General features: G+C 44.9%; 1 protein-coding gene across 1 annotated transcript in view; it reads right to left on the reverse strand.

Annotated features, from left to right (window-relative positions):
- Positions 1-2,683: 2,683 nt before the first annotated feature.
- LOC117513898 (upstream stimulatory factor 2) overlaps positions 2,684-25,921 on the reverse strand; it is a 107,933-nt gene continuing 84,695 nt past the window's right edge. Inside the window, 4 exon segments of the mRNA XM_034174137.1 lie at positions 2,684-3,158; positions 5,117-5,245; positions 5,335-5,429; positions 5,728-5,786. Coding sequence (XP_034030028.1) covers positions 3,048-3,158; positions 5,117-5,245; positions 5,335-5,429; positions 5,728-5,786 — 394 coding nt within the window. The 3' untranslated portion in view covers positions 2,684-3,047.

Consider the following 25,921-nt stretch of genomic DNA (forward strand, 5'->3'; position numbering starts at 1 on the left):
CTTATATGTGAAAGTATATGTGTGGCAAGATTGGCTCAATTGTGAGGTACCGTTTGGACAGGAGAGGGACATACACAACCACAAACACACAGTTGTCTCGTAGCATATAGATGCGTCACCTGTCATCTTTTTTCAGAGCTGGTGTGAACCAGGCACACATTACTCCCGTTATTGAGAAAACAAATGAAATTTTATGGGGGAGTTTGTGGATCTGCACCAACCTATCAAGTGTGCCAGTGACCATGTGACCATGAAAGCTCCCCGAGGTGAAGCAGTAAAGGCGAAGTTTTGCATTTTACCACTTTTTTTTCCCCGTTTGTCATTTTGTTTCTCATACGCAAGCATGAACATGGGTTGTGGCCCATTTGTGAAAGGCATGTCACATAGTCCTCCATTCATTCTCTCTACCCATTTAATCTAATTAAGGGACATGGGGGAGCCGAAGCCTATCCCAGATACCAGTATTACACTGCACCTGACTTTAAAGTGTCAGGTGCAACCACTTTCTGCTTCACTACAAGAACAATGCACAAGCTCTGAGCCGAGCCACACCTGATTTTTAGACCAACATGTCATCATGGGCACAAAGATGAGTGCAATTCTACCTGAGATTTAAAGAAGCGGGCACCGGGTGTGAAAGCCATAATTATTCAGGTGGAAACCACAAGGGCACATGACTTGCACCTGTGCGCTCCTTTGCACCAGATGGAAGATGGGGCCCAGTCAAAAATATTAGTGCACAACCTTGAAGTCAATCAGACTGCATGATTGTGGGATGATTTTTACAAAATATTTTGAATGCAGTAATTGACAATGAATTTGAATTTCATTATATTACCATTAGAATTGAAAATATCTTGAAAGTAAAAAAAAAAAAAAAAAAAAACCAGACAAATGAACAAGTCAGAGTGAGTTCTGCTGAAGTTATTACATCATCAAACTTTTAATTTTTCCATTTATTTAGAAAACTTCTCTTAGAATCTATCCTGAGAACAGTGACACTGCTACAGAAATGAGCCTCTTTCCTTCCTTTGTTCAAAAGAAATTCAAGACAAGGGGAAGTAGCCATAAATGACCTTTCATTTGTGATCATCCATCGTATGAATCATTATTCATGTCTTCACATTCAGTCTCTGCTCTCCTCTCACTGAGGTGTACAAAAACTGCTGCAAACATCATCATTCAACTCTGGCTGCAGGCCTTCTCTGATGAATCAGACACCATCTACATCATGTCTGAATTAAGCAGTATCTGCAAAGCAGCGTGTCCACCGCTTCCATTACACAGTCTGAAATATTAAAAATGTGAAATTCCGTCTAACTTTGCAGAGGGTCAACACGGGTGGTTTTGTTGTGCTGGATCCTCAGCTGTACAGGACAAAAAACAGTGCAGTAATAAGCGGCTGCATTCACACCGCCCAAGTGTGGAGAGAGGGGTAAGAAAGAAAGAAAAAACAAAGTTTCATTCAGAAAAATTATCAACATTAAAACAGTTTCCATCTGTACAACCCATTAGAACAATTACTGGTTGATTGATGGGTGGAGAAATGTGAGATCATGTCAAGTTTCCACCTGTTCCACACACAGAAGGTTTTCGCTGCGCTAAGAAATGCAGCCAGGATTTGTGTGCACCCCCACCCCCCGCGAGCAGAGTCTTGAGCGCCGCTCCTGCAGGGTGCCTCCCCTCGTGCACAAATCAGCGCCATTTCAAGTGTTGCAACACCAAAATTGCCACCATCTTCAAATGGAACACAGGGCTTAGTAGCATGTAGCGAGACACACTGGTATATGACACAAGAAAATATTTTCAAAACAAACAAAAAGCCACTGCACTTCTGTTTAATTTTTGTTTAGCAAACGTTGGAATATGTGCTGCGCTCTCCTTCAGGCCACAATCCAGAGGTGGGTGCTGATCACCTTCAAGTTCCACAGTTCATTCCTGTCTGAACAACTGAGTTTTTAGCGTCAGCTCAATTCATCTCATTTCCTTATTAAGTGCGTACACAGCGATTCAAGTAGAGCACCTTTATACCTGCCCCGACAATAATCAAGCTGAACATTGTCCAGATTATAAACACACACACACACACACACACACACACACAATTGTGCTTGCACTCCCACCTAGTGGTGGCTCAGTCCAAACATTGCTGAGTCTATCTTGCTGCAGCATAGCTGGGCGTGGTCAGCAGTACAACAGACCACACCCAGAGTGGCTTTGGGAGGTCAGGTGAGACAGGATTTAAGATGTCAACCACAGACTGTTTTTCTACCACGTGGAGTCACTTTTCCAAAGGTCATTAAAGCAGAAAAGAAACATGGGCTTACTGAGTGGTGACATTTCTAAAAGTATGTAGCATGTCTGAACACACTGCAAGTTGTATTTACCACGCCGCTGTACATCAAAAAGCAACTGCTCCTCCTCTGTCCGTCAGGACCGGAAAGCTATGTGTGTTACTTTGACACGTGTCAAAGTATAACTTCTGACTATAATCACACGGTTTTTGCATATTTTGTTTAAAAAGAAAGGGAGGGGAGAAAAAAAAAAAACTATGCATGAGTTTCAGTGTAACTTGTCTCCATAGAGGATTCTAACAGCAAGCAGACTAATAAATTAAAGCAGCTAAAAATAACAATACAGAACTCAAAAACCACAGACAACAGAATAAAAGCAGGACTTTTTTTCCTTCAAATGAATAATAGGGATTATGCTGACAGGGAACACGGTGACAAACAGTCCATGAGTGAGCTACATCAATACAAAACTGGTGATGGAGTTCAGCAGACGTTGTGCTCTGAAGGTGGAAGGGCTTCTCCTCCCCCCCCATTATTTCCTCTGAAGACATTAAAAGGTATTTATCTCAAAAGAAACTAGAACAGTCATAATCAGCCACGGCTGGCTGCTGGAAGGGTTCACGGCCTGCAAACCCAAGGAAGGACCCATTCTCTAAAAGAAAATTCTTCACTCGTCCATTCTCCTCTTGAATTCTTTGACGCCGTGCCTGTAAGGTGTATTGCGTGGTGGCGCTCCTCCTCCCCCTCCTCTGCTCACTCTCGCTCTCTCTTTTTCACTGCGGCGGTGTTTTCTCCAACCATTTCAATGCCGTGCTGCTGTAGCTGCGCCCGGAGCAAAGCGTTCTCATTCTTCAGTTCTTCAATCTTAGGAACAAACAATAAATAATAAATAAGTAAAATCTCATTATCAACACCTTCATTCCCGTGACAGCTAAGTATAGCTCAGAGTTTCCAGACCAAACTTTTACTTTTGAAGACAAGAGCGGCAGCTCTGGGTAATGAACACAAGGATGCTACACAATCCCTGGGATTAAAGATGGGGTTTCACTGACAACCCTGTCCATAACTTTGTGGCTTATCGAACTATGACATATATGTCACCTCTTGACTGAAAGCCAAACTCGCTGCTTGCCCGCTGATCCACGAAGAGGAAAGTTACTGAGCTTAGCGCATCACAATAAGGATATATTGGTAAGTGCCTGCAGGGCAAGGATCCAGTGAGGAGGCGCGGCGCCCTCAGAGCTGCCAGATTTCACAATATCGTTAGTGTATTAGCATGCACTTAGTTATTCCCAGCATTTCTTAAACCACAGATTTCAGGTAACACTTTCTCATTATGTGAGTGCAAGCTCCTTGATCCTCTTTTTTTGTGTTGGGCTATGATAATAAGCTACACCCTAAAATCTCAAGGGGTTTGTTTCACAAAAAATGAGCAGACATGCGGGCCTACGTGGATTTTGCGCTTCTGAGACATGTGACAAAGTTGCTGCAACGCATTCAAAAGCAAAGTAATTTCAGTCTTCACATACACATACGCATGCCTGATGTGGCGTTGTGCCTTATTATATCACAGTTTATGTGGCACACCAAACTACCTCAAAGCACATCAGCTACACACGGAGACATTCGTTAGCGGCTCTGCTTTTAGACCTGTGGAATTCTCATTTGGCACCGCATGTTCCAGCCACACCAAAGAGTGGACCTGATTACGGCTGCAACGGTTCCTAAAGGAACTTAATGAATGAAAAACCTTCAGGAAAATTTTCTGCCTTAAGGAACCGTTTTATCCATGTAGTTATCACACTCTGAACCAGAGCACGGGTCCATTAACCACTGAATGAATAAGATGTGTGTTGGCTGTGATCACTGCCTTAAATGGTAGTGGGCGTTGTACCATCTAAGCCAGTATGTATGGCTAAAAATGTACATTCAGCTCACAAGCTGAATACCGTTGTACTGGTTCACAATGGGGAAAGAGCGGTCATCCGCTTATTAAAGACTCGATTTTACTTTTGCACTGCTGTGTGCAAAATAAAATTGCACTGCATGGCTTTTGGCTGATGCAGGAACAGAATTATGGGGATGTAATTATGTTTTGTGACACATTGAGATGCAATCCACCTTGTTTAAAAAAGAAAAGAACACAGGAGTTCAATGTTGTCACCAAATATTAAGAAACATTCATTTCAGTACACCGAACCAATGGAGTAATCCATTTGTACTCAAAGGTTGTATTTCCCAACTAAGCCCTAACCATCCCATGTCACCCCCTGAATTCTGAATAGATCATTGTGAAATTGTTTGGTGCATGCGCACAGAGTACTCTGCAAGACGCTCATGTAGAACGCAGTGGAGAGCAGAGCCTTTTAATGTGGACGTGCTTCCTCTGTGTAAATACATGGATATGACTGAATCTATAGATAACACTGCGACAAATGCCTGTAACTTGCCCAAAGAAAGGTGGGCAAAGTCCCTTAAATGTGTCTTGGATGTGACAATCAGAACAATAAGACAATATTTAGTAGCTAACATTGATGCAGTCAGTTGCAATCCTGTGCACACATTTTTGTCACGGCTGAAAATCAGTCAGTATTACAACAGTAAAAATAGCTTGTGTGAAACTACATTTAATGTCTTGATTCAAACATGCTTTGCACAAATGATAGCTGTGTTGGGAGGAAAGTTGTCAAGCAATTATACTGCCTCTGTATCGTCAAAGTCTTCTAATTGGATTTCACAATTATGATAAAAACATAATGGGATGCTCAATTAAGAAACAATCAATAGTTGCAGCCCTGGAATTGATGTAGTTGAACTTATACCTGCTGCCTGCATAATTCATTGTCCACTTGTATCCTCTCCACTTCCTTCAGGCTTTCCTGCAGCCGCTGGTTGCTTTGCCTCAGCTCGTGGATGTAGTCGCATGCTTTGGATAAAATCCCTCCCTTACTCTGAAAGGACAGAAATGTCACAGGTGTGAAAGGCAGCAATTTAAAAAGAGCCCATGTTGGAGGCAGAGCTCAGAAATGGGTTGCTTTACCGCTCCAGTCTTGGTGCTGTCTATACTGCAGTCTGGGATGATTTTAGACAGAGTGACAATCCAGTTGTTAATCTTGTCTCTTCGCCGCCTCTCAACTATTGGAGGTGTTATTAAGAAATAGCAAAGATTAAAATACATTCATCATGTGAAGACTGGGTATTTTTCTTTAGAAAAATCAGATTTATCTTTCATTCGTTGTAAAGTGAAAAAAAAATACTGTAATCTTTGACAGCTCAACAGCAGTCTCTAGTGGCAGACCCTAAAACAGATGTATTAAAATAATAATTTGGCTATTTTTCCCAACACAGCAAAAAAGCTCTATTTAGGCATGACTGCATTGTACTACACTGTCTGCAATGAAATCAAAAAATACAAGCACACTTAATTACCCACCTTCATTATGTTGCGCTCTTCGCCTCTCGTCTCTTGGTGTGCGAGGTCCATCCATTTTCCTGCAGACAGCAAACAAAACAATTTTCATGCACAGCAACGTTTCCTGCCATCTCACTACCCGAACGACACCACGTTCAATTTTGTGCTTTCTTTCTTTTAAACTATCATTTTTAAAATCGTGCCTTTTGTATTCACAGTCCTCGCCTCTAACAACGTGCTACTTTATAAAAATAAATAAAAGGCCTCTGAACATTGTGCAGTGCCTTTTGCAGGCTCACGTGCATCCACAGGAAGCCACACGTGCACTTCTGATATCCCTAATATCCTGGGGTTTAAGCACTTTGACTGGAACAGGAACTAAATTTATGCAACCAAACGTCTGCTGGTTTGTGCTCTTCCAAGGTGTGGCCCAGGGGGAGTTCTTACTTTTATTATGTTGTAAAATTACATCACAGGAGAAAGGCAGATGCTGCCTGTGGGAGTCTGACCGTACAGCTAATGGCACAACTGTCTCTGTCTTCCCTTAGGTATTCTCTTAATTAAATCCGAGATGTGACAGGGAGACTTATCTAACCACAGCACCAACAGGACTGAAGCCTCCTCACACATAGTGATATAGGTGGCCTATTTCTGAACCACATTTCTGGTTCACTAAAACAAAATGCAATTAATGTTGTAGTTACTCACTCAGTCATCTTCAACCGCTTATCCGGGATCGGGTCGCGGGGGCAACAGCTCTAGAAAGGGACCCCAGACCCCTTCCTGGGACACATTAGCTACCTCTGACTGGGGGATACTGAGGTGTTCCCAGGCCAGTGTGGAGATATAATCTCTCCACCAAGTCCTGGGTCTTCCCCAGGGAGTCCTCCCAGCTGGACGTGCCTGGAATACCTCCCTAAGGAGGTGCCCAGGGGGCATCCTTACCAGATGTCCAAACCACCTCAGGTGGCTCCTTTCAACACTAAGGAGCAGTGGCTCTACTCTGAACTCATGAATGGTCGAGCTTCTCATCTTATCTCTAATGCCGCGTTCACACCGGGCACGATCAGACGCTACAAATTCGCGGGGGTCGCGTGGCGACGGACGCACCTCCTTCGCCCGGTGTGTCGCTCTGCTTTTGCTGTGAAAACTCGCCCCGGTGCGTCATCAAATAGGAGGAGCTTCCATTCCGCTCGCCGGCTCCGGTTGTCAGTCAAGTTAACATGACGTATCTTGATCACACAGAGCGAGTTGTTGTGGAAAGCGCCCAATTCAGGGAGTATCATTATTTGCTGCAGAAGCTGCATCTGGATGACGGCTGCTTTCAGCGGTCCTTCCGCCTCTGCGGGACCCAATTTGAGGACCAACTGTCCCGTTCACGCACGCACATGTAAATAATTAAAAAAAGTTTTTTTAAAAACTCCGCTGCTTGCTGTGAGGCTGCAGCTCGCTCTTCCCCCCCAAAAAAACTGTCATAATTGTATTTAGAAACCAGTCACCATTTGTTTTATTATACATCTGTGCAGTTAATAAGTAAAATCTCCATGGATGATTCGCTCGCGCACGCACGCAAAATAAAAAGAGAAAGGAACTCCACTCCCGCTGCTGAGGGGCTGCTGCTCGCTCCAAAAACTCTGTCATAACTGTGAAATAAAGGACAAAAGAGACAAGTCCTGCTCACAGGCTGCTACCAGATACAGGACATGTTCACATCTTCAGTCAAACTCCAGACATCTCCACGTCACTACATATTCAGTCCCTGATTGGTCATCGAGGCACGACGAGATGAAAAAGTTCAGATTTTTCAACTTGGGGAGGAGGGCAACGCGGCAATTGCTCAAAATCGCTTCACTCGCGTTGCTTCATTCGCGTCCATCTCGTCGCGCTGCATGACTTGGCGCCAAAACGCGTCGTTCCATAAGGATTACATGGCAACCTGTCGCTGCTGTCGCTCGCATTGCGCCCGGTGTGAACGCAGCATTAGGGAGACACCAGCCACCCTCCTGATGAAACCTATTCCAGCCGCTTGTAGCCGCGATGTAGTTCTTTCGGGCATGACCCAACCCTCATGACCACAGGTGAGAGTAGGAGTGAAGACAGCTTTTACCATTAGCTCCTCCTGTCACTGTGCGATGCTAATGTTAGCTCGTCCTATCCAGTGGTGGACACAGCTAACCAAAAAGTTTTGATAACTGGTATATCAAGAGCTTTGCCTTTTGGCTCCGCTCCTTTTTGTCACAACAGTACACTAGAGCGAATGCAACACCGCCCCTGCTGCGCCAATTCTCCAGCCAATCTCATGCTCCACTGTCCCCTCACTAGTGAACAAGACCCCGAGGTACTTGAACTCCTTCACTATGTTCTAGTTACCAGAAGTAAAATGACATATGTTTGCTACGAAATGAACATTCAATGATTAAAAAACAAACAAAAGACACGCTGTTCAAAGTACATGCTGTAGAACAAGGTGCACAGTGTGGAAATACAGAGGTGAGGTGCTGTCCCAAACACGATCACGTCATTTAATAGACTGTAGCCGTAATATGTTCAAACAGATTTAAACAGCAATTCTACATACATAATACTAAAGCATGCAAGTAAAATTTCTGCTTTTGGCACAACTTCTGAATACCTGTAAGCACCTCCACACTTGAGATAAATGGTAGAAAACTTGTCCACAAGATGCTACGGACATGTCTATTCACAATGGATTAATATATCCTGGGGTCATTTTTATGGCGCATTTTACAGAAGGTAAAAGCTGGTGGAATCTTTACTGTGAAGGGAGCTTGCAGTCTGTAAAAATGACTGAAATTGAACATTTACTGAGAATTTCTGAGAATTATTACTTGAACCCACCTCCCAAAATACAAGTAACCCCATCTGAATAGGGCTTTAGGCCCCCGTCTTCTCCTCTGTACAAAGCGGTGCACGGGCAACACAAGCATCATTACTCATTTTCACCAGATGCAGATGTCATTTTCATGACCAGTGCTCACGTTCTCCAGATCCCAATACCCCTTAAGCTTCCAGGTTAGTGTTGGTCTAAAAATGAGGTGTGGTCAGGAGCAAAGCAGGCGTACTCCTATAGCCAATCACAAGAAACTGTACTTCAGACTACTAAAAAGTAGGTCTAAAGTAGTTAAACTTTGAATTATTCAAAAAATGCCTGACAGGGGCAAGTTCATGACACGCAAAGTCTGTTGCATCCATTCAACACCCCAGCACTGTGTGTTTTGCGCTCTAGTCTGACAGGTGACACTGTTTGACTTCAGGACATACCATCAAAATGCCTGTGAATAATGAACCAGATAATTAAGCCCATAAAAAGTGACAAGGACTTGGACACAAACCAAATAGCTTTGTGTTCTGTGCTTTCAACAGCGCGCCATCAGGACAGGGCATTCAATCCTTCTCTCATATGCTCAACCTCAAAGCTCTAACTGGTAATGCAACAAAGAAATTTGAACTATGTGCAGTTTCTCCCATCACATCCACCTAAACCACTTAATACAAGAGCTGAATCATTCCTGATAGTCAACTAATTGTCTCAGCTTTAAAACTAAAGCCTTGGAAGGTTAATTTACTTCTGCTCATTTTCAGCACATCTGTATTCCAGTGAGGTGCATTTGTGAAACATCAACACAACTAGAACTGCTGATATTTTTGTTTGACACAGGCAGTACTGCTGTCTCACTTATCTTAATGGATCTTAATGGGATTTCAGCTGTACAAATGTTTTAGCTCCACAGTGGGGCTCAATCATTAAGCCATGTGTGAATAATGGAGGTGAGTGTGTGAATACGTAAGTACAGTCCTGGTCAGAATTACTGGCACCCCCATATCTGAAGTAAGAAATTAATTGTAGCTTTAGAAATCAATGTAAATTAACCACTTTTGTATTATCAGAATAGTTTCAAAAATGTCCCAAATTATTGAGCAACAACAAAAACTTATTTTAAAATAAAAAGCATAAACATAAATGTATACTGGACACAGTTACGCCATCTTTTGATGACTATAAATCATCACTTTCACTAACAGTTTTCTTTAAGCAATTCAGGGAATAGAAACAATAACATTTTAAAATTCTTGAATATGTCTTGGAACAAATTTACATTAATTACTAAGAAACAGAAGCAGCCTGATACAGTGCCTCAATATGTCTAGAATAGTGAGTGACTGTGCAAGAAGGAGGTGAGTGATACAACCCACCATGACACCCACAACAAGTCTGAAGGAGTTATAGACTTTTATGGATGTGACTATGACTGTGCATAGTGCAGCTTCTATCTGTTGCATTACCAGTTACACAGCGTCATGGAGTGCAACAGAGAATAACTTTCCAGACATGAATTTTCAGCTAGATTGGAAAAAAGGCACCTGGGCTCTGGGAGCAAGTTCCGGCTCCTTCTGACATATGATGGGTTTGTGAGGGAGCTCAGAACAGTGTTCATCACCCTAATAGAGGAGAGACCGCTTCAGCCGTGCTGCTGTCATGAGACGGGGCGCCGAGCGCAGCTGCCTATGCAGTCGACTTCCGCATCGCGGCTGCGAGGTCCGGCTGGAATAGCACTGCCCTCCGCGCCGCCTTCGTAAACGGACTGTCATTGGTCCTCAAGGAGCACCTGGTGCTAAGGACGAACCGCGGGATTTGGATGGCTTATCGATCTTGTCATACGATTAACAATCGGTTAAATGCGCCGTCGGAACGAGACGAAGGGCGTGGCCAGGCACGCGTCGTCCCTCTCCCTTCCTCCGGTTCCACCGCGTTCCGCCCTCCCCCACTCCACGGCCCCTGCGCTCCGTGCGATCACAGCTCCCCCTGCTGACGAAGCTATGGACACGAGTAGGGCAACATTTAGGGCACCGGTCACACAAAGGAGGCTGGCCCGCGGAGCGTGTTTTGTTTGTGGCTCGATTGAGCATCAGGTAGAGACTGCCCCGAACGGTTAACACCAACGCCCGCCCCTAGACACTGGGCTAGGGGGGGCCGAGACGTTCACGTGGGACACACCCACATCGCCACACGACTCCCAGTTACAATCCTTTATGAGGATTTAACCCTGAAGCCCCACACTGGTGGACACGGGCTCAGAAGGGAATTTGCTTGATAGCAAATGGGCCAGGGAGACAGGGTTCCCTCTGGTGGCGCTTACCTCGCCTGTGCAGTACGGGCACTAGATGGCTCCCTACTCCCTCCATCACCCCAACACCCCCGTAACTCTGGTGTGTCGGGGATCACCGGGAGAGATCGAGTTTTTTGTAACTCCGGCCACCTCCCGTGTGATTTTAGGTTTTCCCTGGATGTTGAAGCACAATCCCCGGATCGATTGGCCGTCCGGGTAGTTGTCCATGGAGCGAGACCTGCCATCGGGTATGTTTAGGTTCCTCGGTTCCTCCCGGTTCCCAGGCCAGGGAGGGTCAGAGCCCGCCCAATCTATACGGTGCCGGTGCAGTACCATGACCTTGCGGAGGTGTTCACAAGGATCTGGCACTCACCCTTCCCCCGCACCGCCCGTATGATTGTGCCATTGATTTGGTTCCAGGCGTTGAGTTCCCGTCCAGCAGGCTGTACAACCTCTCACGACCTGAACGCGAATCAATGAGACCTACATCCGGGACTCTTTGGCTGCCGGGTTGATCCGGAATTCCACCTCCCCGATGGGCGGGTTTCTTTTTTGTGGGGGAAAAAGGATGGCGGTTACGTCCATGCATTGATTACAGGGGCTGAACGAAATCACGGTTCGTACCGATACCCCTTACCCTTGTTGGATTCGGTGTTCACGCCCCTGATGGAGCCAAGATATTCACCAAGCTTGATCTTAGGAATGCGTATCACCTGGTTCGATCCGGAAGGGAGACGAGTGGAAGACGGCATTTAACACCCCGTTAGGTCATTTTGAGTACCTGGTCATGCCGTTCGGTCTTACAAATGCTCCGCGACGTTCCAAGCATTGGTTAATGATGTCTTGCGGGACTTCCTGCACCGATTCGTCTTCGTATATTTAGACGACATACTCATCTTTTCTCCGATCCTGAGACCCATGTCCGCATGTACGTCAGGTCCTGCAGCGGTTTTGGAGAACCGGCTGTTTGTTAAGGGCGAGAATTGTGAGTTTCACCGCACTTCTTTGTCCTTCCTGGGGTTCATCATCTCCCCCAACTCCGTCGCTCCTGATCCGGCCAAGGTTGCAGCGGTGAGAGACTGGCCCCAACCCACAAGCCGTAGGAAGCTGCAACAGTTCCTCGGCTTTGCGAATTTCTACAGGAGGTTCATTAAGGGCTACAGCCAGGTTGCTAGCCCCCTGACAGCCCTGACCTCACCAAAAGTCCCCTTCACCTGGTCGGATCGTTGCGATGCCGCGTTCAAGGAGTTGAAACGGCGCTTCTCGTCTGCACCCGTTCTGGTGCAGCCCGATCCTAGTCGCCAGTTAGTGGTTGAAGTGGATGCCTCGGACTCAGGATAGGCTGTGCTGTCCCGAGTGGGAAGACCGATAAGGTCCTTCATCCGTGTGCCTATTTTTCCCGCAGGTTGACCCCGGCTGAACGGAACTATGACGTCGGCAACCGAGAACTCCTTGCGGTGAAAGAGGCTCTTGAAGAGTGGAGACACCTGTTGGAGGGAACGTCCGTGCCATTCACGGTTTTCACTGACCACCGAACCTGGAATATATCAGGACCGCCAAGCGGCTGAATCCCAGGCAAGCCCGCTGGTCACTGTTCTTCGGCCGTTTTGACTTCCGCATCACCTACCGGCCCGGACCAAGAACCAGAAGTCGGATGCCTTGTCCCGGGTACACGAAACGAGGTCAAAGCGGAGTTGTCGGATCCACCGGAACCCATCATCCCGGAGTCCACTATCGTGGCCACCCTCACCTGGGACGTATAGAGAACTGTCCGGGAGGCCCTGGCACGAAGCCCGGACCCCGGGACTGGACCAAAGAACAGACTTTACGTCCACCAGAGGCAAGGGCTGCAGTCCTGGACTTCTGTCACGGCTCTAAGCTCTCCTGTCACCCAGGGGTGCGAAGAACCGTGGCAGTTGTCCGGCAGTGCTTCTGATGGCGTCCCTGGAGGCCGACGTCCGGGACTATATCCAGGCCTGTACCACCTGTGCCAGGGGCAAGGCCGACCATCGCAAGGCTCCGGGACTGCTACAGCCGCTGCCCGTGCCTCATCGCCCCTGGTCCCACATCGGCCTGGATTTTGTCACGGGCCTCCCGCCGTCCCAGGGAAACACCGTGATCCTCACGATAGTGGACCGATTCTCCAAGGCGGCCCACTTCGTGGCCCTCCCGAAGCTCCCTACGGCCCAGGAGACGGCGGACCTCCTGGTCCACCACGTCGTCCGCATGGGATACCATCAGACATCGTCCGATCGCGGTCCCCAGTTCTCCTCGCATGTCTGGAGGACTTTTGCCGGGAACTGGGGGCCACGGTCAGTCTCTCGTCCGGGTATCACCCCCAGACCAACGGAAGCAGAGCGGGCCAATCAAGCAATGGAGCAACACTGCGTTGTGTGACAGCCGCGCACCCGGCGGCCTGGAGTACTCATCTGGCCTGGATCGAGTACGCCCACAACAGTCAAGTGTCATCAGCCACCGGCCTCTCCCCCTTTGAGGTGTTTTTGGGTATCAGCCCCCGTTGTTCCCGGTGGTTGAGGGGGAGGTCGGTGTGCCCTCGGTCCAGGCCCACCTGCGGAAGTGCCATCGGGTGTGCGCGCCGCCCGTTCTGCTTTGTTGAAGGCCCGGATGAGGGCGAAGACCCATGCAGACCGGCGGCGGACCCCGGCCCCTACGTATCGCCCCGGGCAGGAAGTGTGTTTCCACAAGGACATCCCACTACAAGTGGCCTCCCTAAACTACAGGACAGGTACATAGGACCGTTTAAAATCCTCAAGGTCATCAATCCCGCCGCAGTGAGGCTTCAGCTTCCAGCCTCACTGCGGATCCATCCTGTGTTTCATGTGTCGAAGCTCAAGCCCCATCACACCTCGCCCCTCTGTACACCCGGTCCGGCACCACCTCCTGCCCGGATCATCGATGGCGAGCCGGCTTGGACAGTGCGCCGGTTGTTGGACGTCCGTCGGATGGGCCGGGGCTTTCAATATCTGGTGGACTGGGAGGGGTATGGTCCCGAAGAACGCTCCTGGGTGAAGAAGAGCTTCATCCTGGACCCGGCCCTCCTGGCCGCCTTCTACCGTCGCCACCCGGACAAGCCCGGTCGGGCGCCAGGAGGCGCCCTTGAGGGGGGGTCCTGTTGTGTGGGCCGCTGAAGAGGAGGTACTGCTGGCCCACCACCACCAGAGGGCGCCGCCGCCCCACAGGAGCAGCCTCGGTAACAGCTGTCACCCATCACCTGAGACAGCTGACGGCAATTATCACTGGGGTATATCAGCAGGACGGCATCTCCACCTCATCGCCGAGATATCGTTCTACCTGGAAGGTAATAATCTCAGCTGACTGCTTGACAGTAACCTTTGTGATTTTTGTGAGTGATTGCAGACTTTTTTCCCCAACGAGAGGTGGAGGTAGCTTCCCTGCCGTACAGGTTGCTGGTGCAAACGCGCCCCGTTAATTGTGTTCTTGTTCCTCGCCAGCAGTACCAGGTCCGACACGCGGAGGCAGTGGCCACCTGGAGTTCGGAACTTGGCGGCTCCAGTATTCCCGGGGTCCTGTGGCGGAGGAAACCGTGTGGTTCCGGTTCTACTTTGGAGAGGCGTCTCCTATCTTCGAGCCTGCCCACACGACACCTTCGTGAATTGAACTTTGTCCATTGTTGTAATTTGTTGTGTTTGTTGTGCACGTTCGCAACAGTAAAGTGTTGTTATTTGACCTATTCCATTGTCCGTTCATTTGCGCCCCCTGTTGTGGGTCCGTGTTCCTACACTTTCCCAACATTGTAGCTGTCTTGAAAGGACATGTACTACATCTCAGTGTGCATTGTAAAGATTTTCCAAACCTGAGAATAGCAAAAACATTGCCTAAAAGCCTGAGACCTGCAGGCATCAAACTCAATCTGACTGAGTGCTTAGATGTTCTTTCCCCACATTGATCTTTTTCACAGAAGGTGCCCTCCAAGTGTTCTATCTACTTTTACTGGTGGTGTTGATCAATTGATTACATACACTAGAAAGCACTCTGAATACATACATTCACCAAGACTTTTTTTTTTTAAATCTCGTAAAATATTTTACTGTATAAAGGGCACTCAGAAGAGTGGTATTCTGGTATCACAATCCCAGAGCAACTAGCGCACCGCACCCGTAGACCACAAACCTCCGCCAACACTGGTATCCACAAATTTTTACCTTGGAAAATTTTTCAAGGTCAAAGTCCTGTTCGAAGTGGCTTTTCATTAAATATATATATATATATATATATACAAAATATAGATCAAAAGGGCTTTTCAATGTTAAAATCAAATGCCCTAAATCCATCATATGGATCAGATGCAGATCAAATGAATCTATTCATTGAGAGTGACAGTTTGCACCTCATTGTCACAAATGAGCATGATTGAGGCACTTTTGATTGAGATATAATGCAAAATGTACACCAAATGGGCTTTTCAATATTAAATTCAAATGTCTACAAGATCCGCAATCCGGATCAGATCTGGATCAAAGTTTGTCAGGCGATAGTGAGTGCCATTCTGCCCCTCACATTCAAATATGAGAGTAATTGGGGCATGTTTGATTAAAATAATGTAAAATACGAGGTCTGTTAGAAAAGTATCCAACCTTTTTATTTTTTGCAAAAACCATATGGATTTGAATCACGTGTGATTGCATCAGCCAAGCTTGAACCTTCGTGCGCATGCGTGAGTTTTTTCACGCCTGTTGGTTGCGTCATTCGCCTGTGAGCAGGCTTTGTGTGAGCAGTGGTCCACCCCTCTCGTCGGATTTTTATTGCGAATAAAATGTCTGAACGATTTGGAGCTTTGCTGCATCAATTTTTTCCAGAAACTGTGAGAGACCTCCAGGTGGACACCATTCAGAAAATTCAGATGGCTTTCAGGGACGATTTTATGGGGATTACACAGATTAAGGAGTGCTCCAGCCGGTTTAAAGACCGCCCACAGAGTCTGAGAACGCGGCGCACTCCGAGCACCGATCGACAGGCTCAAACCCCGCTGAAACAACCAGATCATTTCCAAAGTGAAGGCTTTGTTGATCCGAGACGTCATCTGACTTCCACAGAAATGGCAGAAGACGTGGACATCACCACTTTTTCGGCACATTCCACTGTTACAGGAGTTTTTGTCATGGAAAGAGAAACGGAGGGATGCGCCACGGAGCTGCTCAGGGCGCAGACAAACACCTCCGTGTTGGTCTCACAGGACGGCTTTCAGATGGCTTTCGGTGGCTTTTCAGTCGTGTGACTATCCGAGAAATTGTGAATGAGCTGGACATGCCAGAACATGTCCTGTGAGGCTTCATCACGGCGTTGCTTTGCGCCATGCGGCTCCGTCCCGACGCGCGAATTTCTCCGCTCCTCTTTCCATGACAAAACTCCTGTAACAGTAGAATGTGCCGTTCATTTCCAAAGTGAAGGCTTTGTTGATCCGGGACGTCGTCTGACTTCTACAGAAACTGCAGAAGACGTGGACATCAGCACTTTTTCGGCACATTGAGACAGACGTGCGGACAAATTTGCGCGTCGGGATGGAGCCGCATGGCGCAAAGCAACGCCGTGATGAAGCTTCACAGGACATGTCCTGGCATGTCCAGCTCATTCACAATTTCTCGGATAGTCACACGACTGAAAAGCCACCAAAAGCCGTCTGAAAGCCATCTGAAAGCCGTCCTGTGAGACCAACACAGAGGTGCTTTTGTCCGCGCCATGAGCGGCTCCGTGGCGCATCCATCCGCTTCTCTTTCCATGACAAAAACTCCTGTAACAGTGGAATGTGCCGAAAACGTGGTGATGTCCACGTCTTCTGCCATTTCTGTGGAAGTCAGAACGTCCGATCAACAAAGCCTTCACGTTGGAAATGATCTGGTTGTTTCAGCGGGGTTTCAGCCTGTCAATCGGTGCTCAGAGTGCGCTGCGCTCTCAGATGCTGTGGGCGGTCTTTAAACTGGTGGAGCACTCCTTAATCTGTGTAATCCCCATAAAATCATCCCTGAAAGCCATCTGAATTTCCGAATGGTGTCCACCTGGAGGTCTCTCACAGTTCCTGGAAAAATTTGATGCAGCAAAGCTCCAAATCGTTCAGACATTTTATTCGCAATAAAAATCCGACGAGAGGGGTGGACCACTGCTCACACAAAGCCTGCTCACAGGCGATTGACGCAACTGACAGGTGTGAAAAAACTCACGCATGCGCACGAAGGTTCAAGCTTGGCTGATGCAATCACACGTGATTCAAATCCATATGGTTTTTGCAAAAATAAAAAGGTCGGATACTTTTCTAACAGACCTCGTATACATTAAATGAGGTTTTTATGTCAAATTTAAATGGCCATAAAATCTGTAATCTGGATCAGATCTGGATCAAACTTTTGACAGATGATAAAGGATACCATCTTACATACAAAGACTGTGGGCCCCAGGCTGTTCACAAGCAGACAAACAAACAGACAGACAAATAGCACGGTGTACCAGAATGTCGCTGCATGTCTTTTTTGCAACCTCTCACACTCTGTTCCCTGTTGTTTATGTACCTCATATTGGTAAAGCTCTGTATCACTGCCCTGTAGTCTAGGGTTAACGCTACGGGTTACAGTGTGTTGTCAGTCTAGATAGCCCTATTCTTGCTTGCATTATGAAGCTATTCCACAGAGCGCCATTCTTTCCCGTTTCATCTCAAATAGCAAATCGGGGTATGTTTTGAAGCATCACACTAACTTCTTGATCCATCTTCATCAATCTTGAACAAACTTGGTATATGTAGTAGTTACGGCCATCATCGGCACCAGTTTTGAAATCGGTTGAAATTTTCAAGCTGTTCAAAAATTTCATCCCAATTTGCCAAATCGTCACTAGTACGTGGTAACTTTTGGGTGTTCACAGTCTTAACAGCTTCAGTCATGTTCACATGTCTTTAAAGGGGTATTCCTACTGAGTACAGCTTCAAACTTGTTTGACTGTGCACCATCTGGATTATAAAGTTGAAGCAAAGCAGCATTTGTTGTGATTCTAGCTGAGGGCACAGCTCCTTATGGCCCTGTCACACCTCGATGATTTAGCCTGCATATGTCGACGTATTAAAAATTTGGTGAATATGCTAGCGTAGGTCTAATAAGTTATGGGTAGGATTTGTATACGTTACGACCACATTGAAACACACTGATATATATCATAGTATGACAAGGTCATTGAAAAATTTTGTGCATGCAGAATATTTTTGACACATGCTAGCATATGGCTCATACGTCCTGGATACGTGGTCCATAAGTTGTAGGTGAGTTATGCGATTGTTGACACGTTACTTGTAAGTTACTCATAAGTCAAAATGTGTTGAAATAATGTCTAGTGTACCCAAAACGTATTTATAATGCGCTCTGAACCTATGTGTAACTTATATCAAACTTATCTCTAACACATATTGATGTATTTAGATGAATTTTACATGTTCTGGATGACCACATAACCTATCTGAATGTGTCAGCTATGGTGTATTGCCAGCATTTTTGATACATCAACATGTGCTGGCTAAATCATCATGGTGTGACAGCTGCATAATTTATTTGATGTAGCTCGTGTATTCACCAAATTTTTCACACTTCTGTATACGCCTCACTAAATTGTCAAGGTGTGACAGGCCCTTTACTTTTGTTTCATGCAGGTTCCTACATCTGCAGTTAATAAGCCAGATGTTAGGAAGCAACCGAAGTAAGCTGTTTCATCCCGTTTTTGCACTGTTTTTGGGCAATCATGGGCAATCGTAATAGAATGGCGCCCTGTGGAAATTGAGGTGTAAGGTTGTGCTGCTGCTGATGTGACTGCATACAGCAGCTTGGCTGGAATCTGTTGAACTCCTGATTCTGTTATTTGTGTTTATGACATTTATGCTTGGTTGATGGTCATATGAGTAAAGGTGGTTGGTGTGAATTTTCTTGTTCTTTGGAATTACAGCGATTAGGGGGTATGTGACCATCTCTGATCCTGCACCATGTGATACTGCATTTAATTACAGGAGTATAGAAATAGTAAGATGACAGGTGATGAACATTGACTGACTACTCAGTCACAACTGATCCTGCACGAGTAAAAATGTAGAGGGTCTTTCAAAAAAGTGCTGAATAGCCTGCAAAAATGTGAAGCAAACCTGTTCAGCTGTTCATTCCAATGAAGTTAGAAGTTGTGCGAAATGTAAATAAAAACAGAATGGAATTGATTTGCAAATCCTCTTCAACCTATATTCATTGAATGCACCACAAAGACAAAATATTTAATGTTCAAACTGATAGACTTTTTTGTTTTTTGTGCAAATATTTGCTCATTTTGAAATGGATGCCTGCAACACGTTTCAAAAAGACTGGGAAATTTGATGAATGCTCAAAGACACCTGTTTGGAACATTTCACAGGTGAACGGTTAATTGGAAACAGGGGAGTGTCAGAATTGGGTATAAAAGGAGCATCCCCCAAAGGCTCAGCCATCACAAGCAAAGATGGGCGAGGATCACCCACTTTGTGAACAACTGCATGAAAAAAATAGCCACAGTTTAAGAAACAATGTTTATCAACGTTCAGTTGCAAGGAATTTAGGGATTCCATCATCTACAGTCCATAATATAATTAGAAGATTCAGAAAATCTGGAGAACTTTCTACACATAAGCGGCAAGGCCGAAACCAACATTGAATGCCCATGACCTTCGATCCCTCAGGCGGCACTGCATTAGTCAGGTCGGGTCGTGGGGGCAGCAGCTCAAGCAGAGCCGCCCAGACCTCCCGATCCACACACACCTCCCCCCAGCTCCTCCACCTGCAAAGCTTCAACAATTAGTGTCCTCAGTTCCCAAAACGCTTATCTATGTTTGTTAGAAGGAAAGGTGATGTAACACAGTGGTAACATACCACTGTCCCAGCTTTTTTGAAACATGCTGCAGGTATCCATTTCAAAATCAGCAAATATTTGCACAAAAACAATAAAGTTTATCAGTTTGAACATTAAATATCTTGTCTTGTGGTGTCTTCAATTGAAATAGGTTGAAGAGGATTTGCAAATCATTGTATTCTGTTTTTAATTACATTTAAACAACGTCTCAACTCATTGGAATTGGGGTTGTACATGACTGTGTGCATGCAAAAAGGTCCTGACAAATGTAGTTATCTTGAGTAGAAAATACAAATTGTCATAAAATCTTCCCATGCTAAAGATGAAGGAAGAAAAAAAAAAATCCTGGATCCACCTTTTTCCCAAAAATCAGTTCATTAATTTCTACGTATCCTGCAGGGACAAAAAAATGAACAAACAGATGTGGCCCTCTTTGCAGAGGTAATAATTAACTTTTAAAAAGTATGTGCATCTCTGCAATACAAAGATCAACTTGCACCTGAAACTTATAGAGAAGTGGACATCATCCATATCAGAGCACATCACTACATCATAGTGTGGGCATATGCGACTGCAGAAGGAACAGGCTTTATAGTATTATTCATGCTGTGACTGCTGATGGCACAAGGAAATCTGAAGTGTTTTGGGTTATATTATCTCACATTCAGCCAAATGCTGCAAAACCCATTCAGAGTGGAGATGGGCAATGCCTTAAAGGCTTAAAGCAAACCACAAAGCAATCAAGACGTTTTATTTGTGTAATAGAGATAAATGTAGCTTGAGCAGCAGGACCACACCTCAATCAGTCCCCCTTCCTGTCAATCATATGAATGTGCTTACATGCTGTGAATGATTATTCGTTCTCATTTTCTGTGGTCTACTCTCCCTCCCTTTTGGGCATTCAGTCACTATCTCGAGTCGTGAATCTCTGTCCAAACCTTAAGTTGGGGGATGCCGCAAGAGCTATAAAAACATGAAACAGAAAGACGAACCTGCAAGTACATGTGATATGGTGCACTGTGGACTATTTCCTGTTTGATTTGATTTTGTTTTATATTTTCAATCAATATATTCTTGTATAATCGTTCATATTCTTAATTGATGTTAACAAAACTCATGAAAATAAGTGATGTAGTTACATAGAATATATAATATAGGAACAGAATTTGTATGGGTATATAAACTACTACCTAAATTAACAGAAAAAGTAACAAACATAGTCAGAATAGGTTTAATTGTTGGTTCATTGATTTCTAATGATAGAAACAGCTAAGTTATGGCCATGGTCATGTTACAAAAATGGATCTACGGGCCTATTCAACCACCAAAATGACCTTGACCTTACCCTTTGAAGCTGAAGATAAAGTCAAATGGATAAAACAATATGAGAAATGAATTCAAAGTTATCATCTGTATGCTAAAGTGACATTGACCTTGCCTGTTTAAGGTCAAGATGACCTCATAATCATAAAACAATATCAGAAATTAATTCTGCACCCCGGAATTAGTAAGAATAGAGGTATTACATGTGCATATGGCCTAAAAATAAATGTTATGATTTCATGATGGCCAATGGCTACCATATCTGAAACAGCTCTAAAAAAATTTGTGATCACATGGTGAACAAGCATGTCTGTGATTTTTAATTTCCATGCACCCACTAACCATCCAAGTGAGAACTGCTTGGGCAGGTACAGGACTAGGTGTGTGGCTTCACAAATCATGTCAAATCAACTGAATTTACCCCAGGTGGACTCTAATTAAGATTCAGAAACATCTCATGGATGATCCTGAGCCTGAGCTCAGTTTTGAGCTTCATGGCTGTGAATACTTATGTACATGTGATTTCTTATTAAATTTGCACAAATCTCATGAAAACGTTTTTCACATTGTCATTATGGGGTATTGTGTGTAGAATCTTTGAGGAAAAAAATATTTCATCCATTTTGGAATAAGACTGTAACATAACAAAATGCAGAAACATGAAGCACTGTGAATACTTTCTGAGTGCACTGTAGAAAGGCTCTAACCTACACATTATTTAATTACTTCAGGATAAGCACATTTTAATTTTGCAGAATAATCTCAATCAATCAATCAAAAACAATATTTTATTCACATTGTAACGGCGTCTGCAGGACAGCGTGTATGTGAAAAGAGTGGAAGTTACCTTTGACCGCATGTGATGCGTGCACACTGACGTCCGCGAGATGTCTTGTAAATCACTCCATAGGTATTATCAGGTTACAAAAACAGCGTTTTCAGTTTTCAAAGTGTTTATTTCTTGCTAGCTTTTACATAATATATGAGAAACATGTTATATTTACACAGAAAGACAGTGGTTTCAGAGCGGATTCCTCTATGTTGAATTGCCAGCCAGAGAGAGACCAGCCAGTGACGTAACAGTGCCCCTCTACTCTAATTGGCTGTCACCCCCTCTCCAAAAACAGATTTGTGGGATTAATAGCATAAAAATAGGAAACAGAATGTGACCTTTTGACCTCTTAAAAAAGGTCAGGGTTAGCCATCTTTGAACTTGTCCAACTTCTGTGTCCCAAGAATGTTCCCTGTGAATTTGAAGACCCTGGCAGTAATAGAACTGGACGTATGCTGAGTACAGACAGACGGACAGACAGACAGAGGACGGACACAAAGCCTTTGCAATACCCAATATGCCTTCAAAAGTGGACTTTTAATCATGGGTAAGATGGATTTATCAGTGCATTTTACATTATGTTGTCCTCAGAAAGAGAGTTTAGGTGTGCTTTGAGAGAAAACAAGTGTTAGTGTTTGTTGTTAAGGCGTCATGGGTTTACAGTTGTATTATTTTAACCACAGTGAGGACACTCACAGAGACACTCAGAGCAGTGCTTCGCACAACTGTCCTCACAACATTTGCAGACACAAGCGGCCGAAAGACAGCGAGCGCCCTGCGCATGTTGGCCAAATTCCAGGTGTCACACACGAACATCTAACACCGCTTGCTTGACACTTGTGTGTGGCCATTCGAGCTGCTATCACGAAAATAGTGAGCTGATGATCACTTTCTAGCTGGCAGTGAAAGTGCCCCAAGAGTGTGGCGTTGCAAAACAGCAACACACGTGGTGTGCCAGAGTGTTGGCTCTCCCCACAACAGGTGCCGTGTGTGTGAATTGCACGTGTGTTGTGGTCCCCACTTCCCTCTGCCACACATGTGGTGTGCCGGGGGGGGGGGTGGACTTGCATGAATTGCTGATGTGGCGCACACAGCACAGTGAGCCGCCTCCCAGCTCCTGACCAGAGACTCACTGACAGCCACAAGTGAATGATGGCTCAGTGCACATGACATGTCACAATAGAAACACAGAGCCCACAGCCAGGACAGGTATATTAATAAGTACTACACTACTGACATACACAATTACATAATAACTAAAAACAAATGATCACATAACATAGCCACAGAGTGACACGGTGTGCACGCTGAACTGACAAGGGCCGTGGCCGCCGACAGCGGCAGTTGTAGAGATCTGTGGTTCTGGACGTCCCAGCTGGGGAACACGTACCATGTTTTGAAGGACATGAACTTACACTGTCCACTGTGACGTGTGCGTCTGCTTGCTGTCCTCACGTATACATAAAAACATATATCGCTGTTGTGACGGGCTGCAGCGAGCGAGCACATGGCGCGCATGTTGACAGGCTGACCCAGGTGAAACAGGTCGTCAGGATCATAACACACAGTGGGCCATCTGAATGTCACGTCACCCACGTGAGCTCTGTTCCACATAACGCGGCGTCTGTCCTGCAGCGCACCGTCCACAGGACCCATGTGTTGGGCTGGTGCCGGCTTGCCATATGGACATGCAGGACCAGCAGATGTGGACATGATAAGAGCGCACTGCTCCATTCATGTCATTTCATGACTGTACGTGTGTGACCATGGTTCATCTATAGAGGAACAGACAGTTCATACTTGTATTGTTCACTCAATAAGAGGGATTTTTATTTATTTGTTTATTTGACAGGGACAATACAATCAGACATAGCTACAAATCAAAGCTTGTAGCTGATGTGATGCATACAGAGTGCTAATTTACAACTCCCGTCCCTGGTTAGGCTTTTCTACTCTAACACGACCTAAAAACATCTTAATTTACATTTGAACATCTATAATAAATACAACAGTACAATTCAAACTCTCATCTCACTCATCTCATTCATTCACTCTTGTATGTTTACTGGTGGGTACAGTTTTGGTTTGATTTAAGCCAAGATTTAAGTTTAAAGGTGAACATTTTCAACTCACTGATGGCCTTAATATCTGTGGGCAGTGAGTTCCAGAGTTTACAGCTTTTGTAAGAAAAGGCTGACTATCCAAACGAGGTTCTGCACTTGGGGATGGTACAGTTATGATTTAAGCTACCTCTTGTTGTCCTGCTACAGTTTGATCTCCCTATAAATTCCCTAAGTGGTTCTGGAGCCAAATTGTGGTAGCATTTAAAAAATAATTTTAGAAAACAGAAATTGCTAAAACTGTCAAAACTCAATAAGTTATGTTTGTGGAGGATTTGACAGTGGTGATGACAGATTGGTTTCTGTCCATAATTTTGATTGCTTGATTGTAAAGTGAACCAATGCACTTTGTGGCTGAAGGAGCTGCCTGGGCCTATGCTGTCATGCAGTAGGAAATATGAGAGAATATCATCCCATGCATGTACAGCAGGGCCGCCTGGTTTGGAATGAAGTGCCTGATAAGTCTAAAACAATTTATATTTCTTTGTATTGTTTTGGATATTTTCTTTATGTGTTCATCAAATTTTAGTTGCGAGTCAAGGACCAATCCTAGATATTTCATTTCATTTACTTGTTGTATTTCACTGTTCTGTAAAACTATTTTAAAATTGTGTTCTAATTTTTGTTTTTTGATTGAAAAGCACATAGACACTGTTTTAGTGAGGTTAGGGACTAATTGATTTTTGAAAAGCCACTGACTAACCTCAGCCATACATGCAGATAAAACATCTGCAGCTTGCTCTGGTGTCTTTGCGGGTGCATAAAAAACTGCATCGTCCGCGTAAAGTTGGCAGCGAACACCTGGGCAAGATAGTGGAAGGTCATTTATAAAGAGACCAAAAGCAGTGGTCCCAGTATGGAGCCCTGAGGTATTCCCATTGAGATGTTTATCAGGGAAGAGTTATCTTGGGCCACTCTCACACACTGCTCCCTATCCTGCAGGAAAGAGGTGAACCACTGCATCGCCTCCGAAGAGATGTTCAATGTGGACATTTTGGCTAAAAGGAGGCTATGATTGACTGTTTCAAACGCCTTTTTAAGATCCAAAAACACAGATCCTACCACTTCACCCTTGTCTAGTGAATTTTTAATGTTCTCTATGAAGCAGCAGTTGGCGATCTCAGTTGAATACCCTGCTCTAAAGCCCAACTGCTGTGGGTGGAGGAGCTGGTTGGCCTCCAAGTGGACAGTCAGTTGAGCTGCCACAACCTTTTCAGTAAGTTTTGACAATACAGGTAAAATTGCTATCGGCCTGTAGTTCTGCATAGAGTCCTGGACTCCTGATTTAAAAATTGGGACAATCACAGCTTTTTTCTAGCCTGAAGGAAATTTACATTTTCTAATGGACAAATTAATAAGGTATGTCAAAGGTTTAAGGAGTTACTGTAACGTTTGAGAAAGCAGGAATTTATATTATAGATATCATTTGCTTTGGAGTTGGACAGTTTTTGGATAATCTTTGATACTTCAGTCTCATTCACTTCTTGTAGACAAAAGTATTCAGAAGAGGACTGTAGTGATTCACTTTTAAATGTGGCTCTATCAAAATCTTTTATTAGCTCTTCTATTGATAGTACAAAGTGCTTATTAAATTCATTGGCCATGATGGGCAGCTAAAATATGTGACACTATCTTAAGTTTATATTATGTTATCAAAAACATAACAGGTTGATTTAGAGCAGGGGTGGGCAGCGAGGGCCGAGACACTGCAGGTTTTCCTTGTAACCCATTACCTCAGCAGGTGGGTTGCTGATGAGCGTCTCCTCTGAGCATAAACATCTGATCGTCAATTAAATCTCCTGCTGAGACACCTGATCATTAATGAAATCATTAATGAAACCTGTGTTTTGGCCCTTCATGGCACATGATTACCCACCCCTGATTTAGAGTATGTCCAACTCTATTTAGAGGATGTCCAATCTGAATGCAAA

The sequence above is a fragment of the Thalassophryne amazonica genome, chromosome 7, assembly GCF_902500255.1.
Source record: "Thalassophryne amazonica chromosome 7, fThaAma1.1, whole genome shotgun sequence".
Classification (NCBI taxonomy): Eukaryota; Metazoa; Chordata; class Actinopteri; order Batrachoidiformes; family Batrachoididae; genus Thalassophryne; species Thalassophryne amazonica.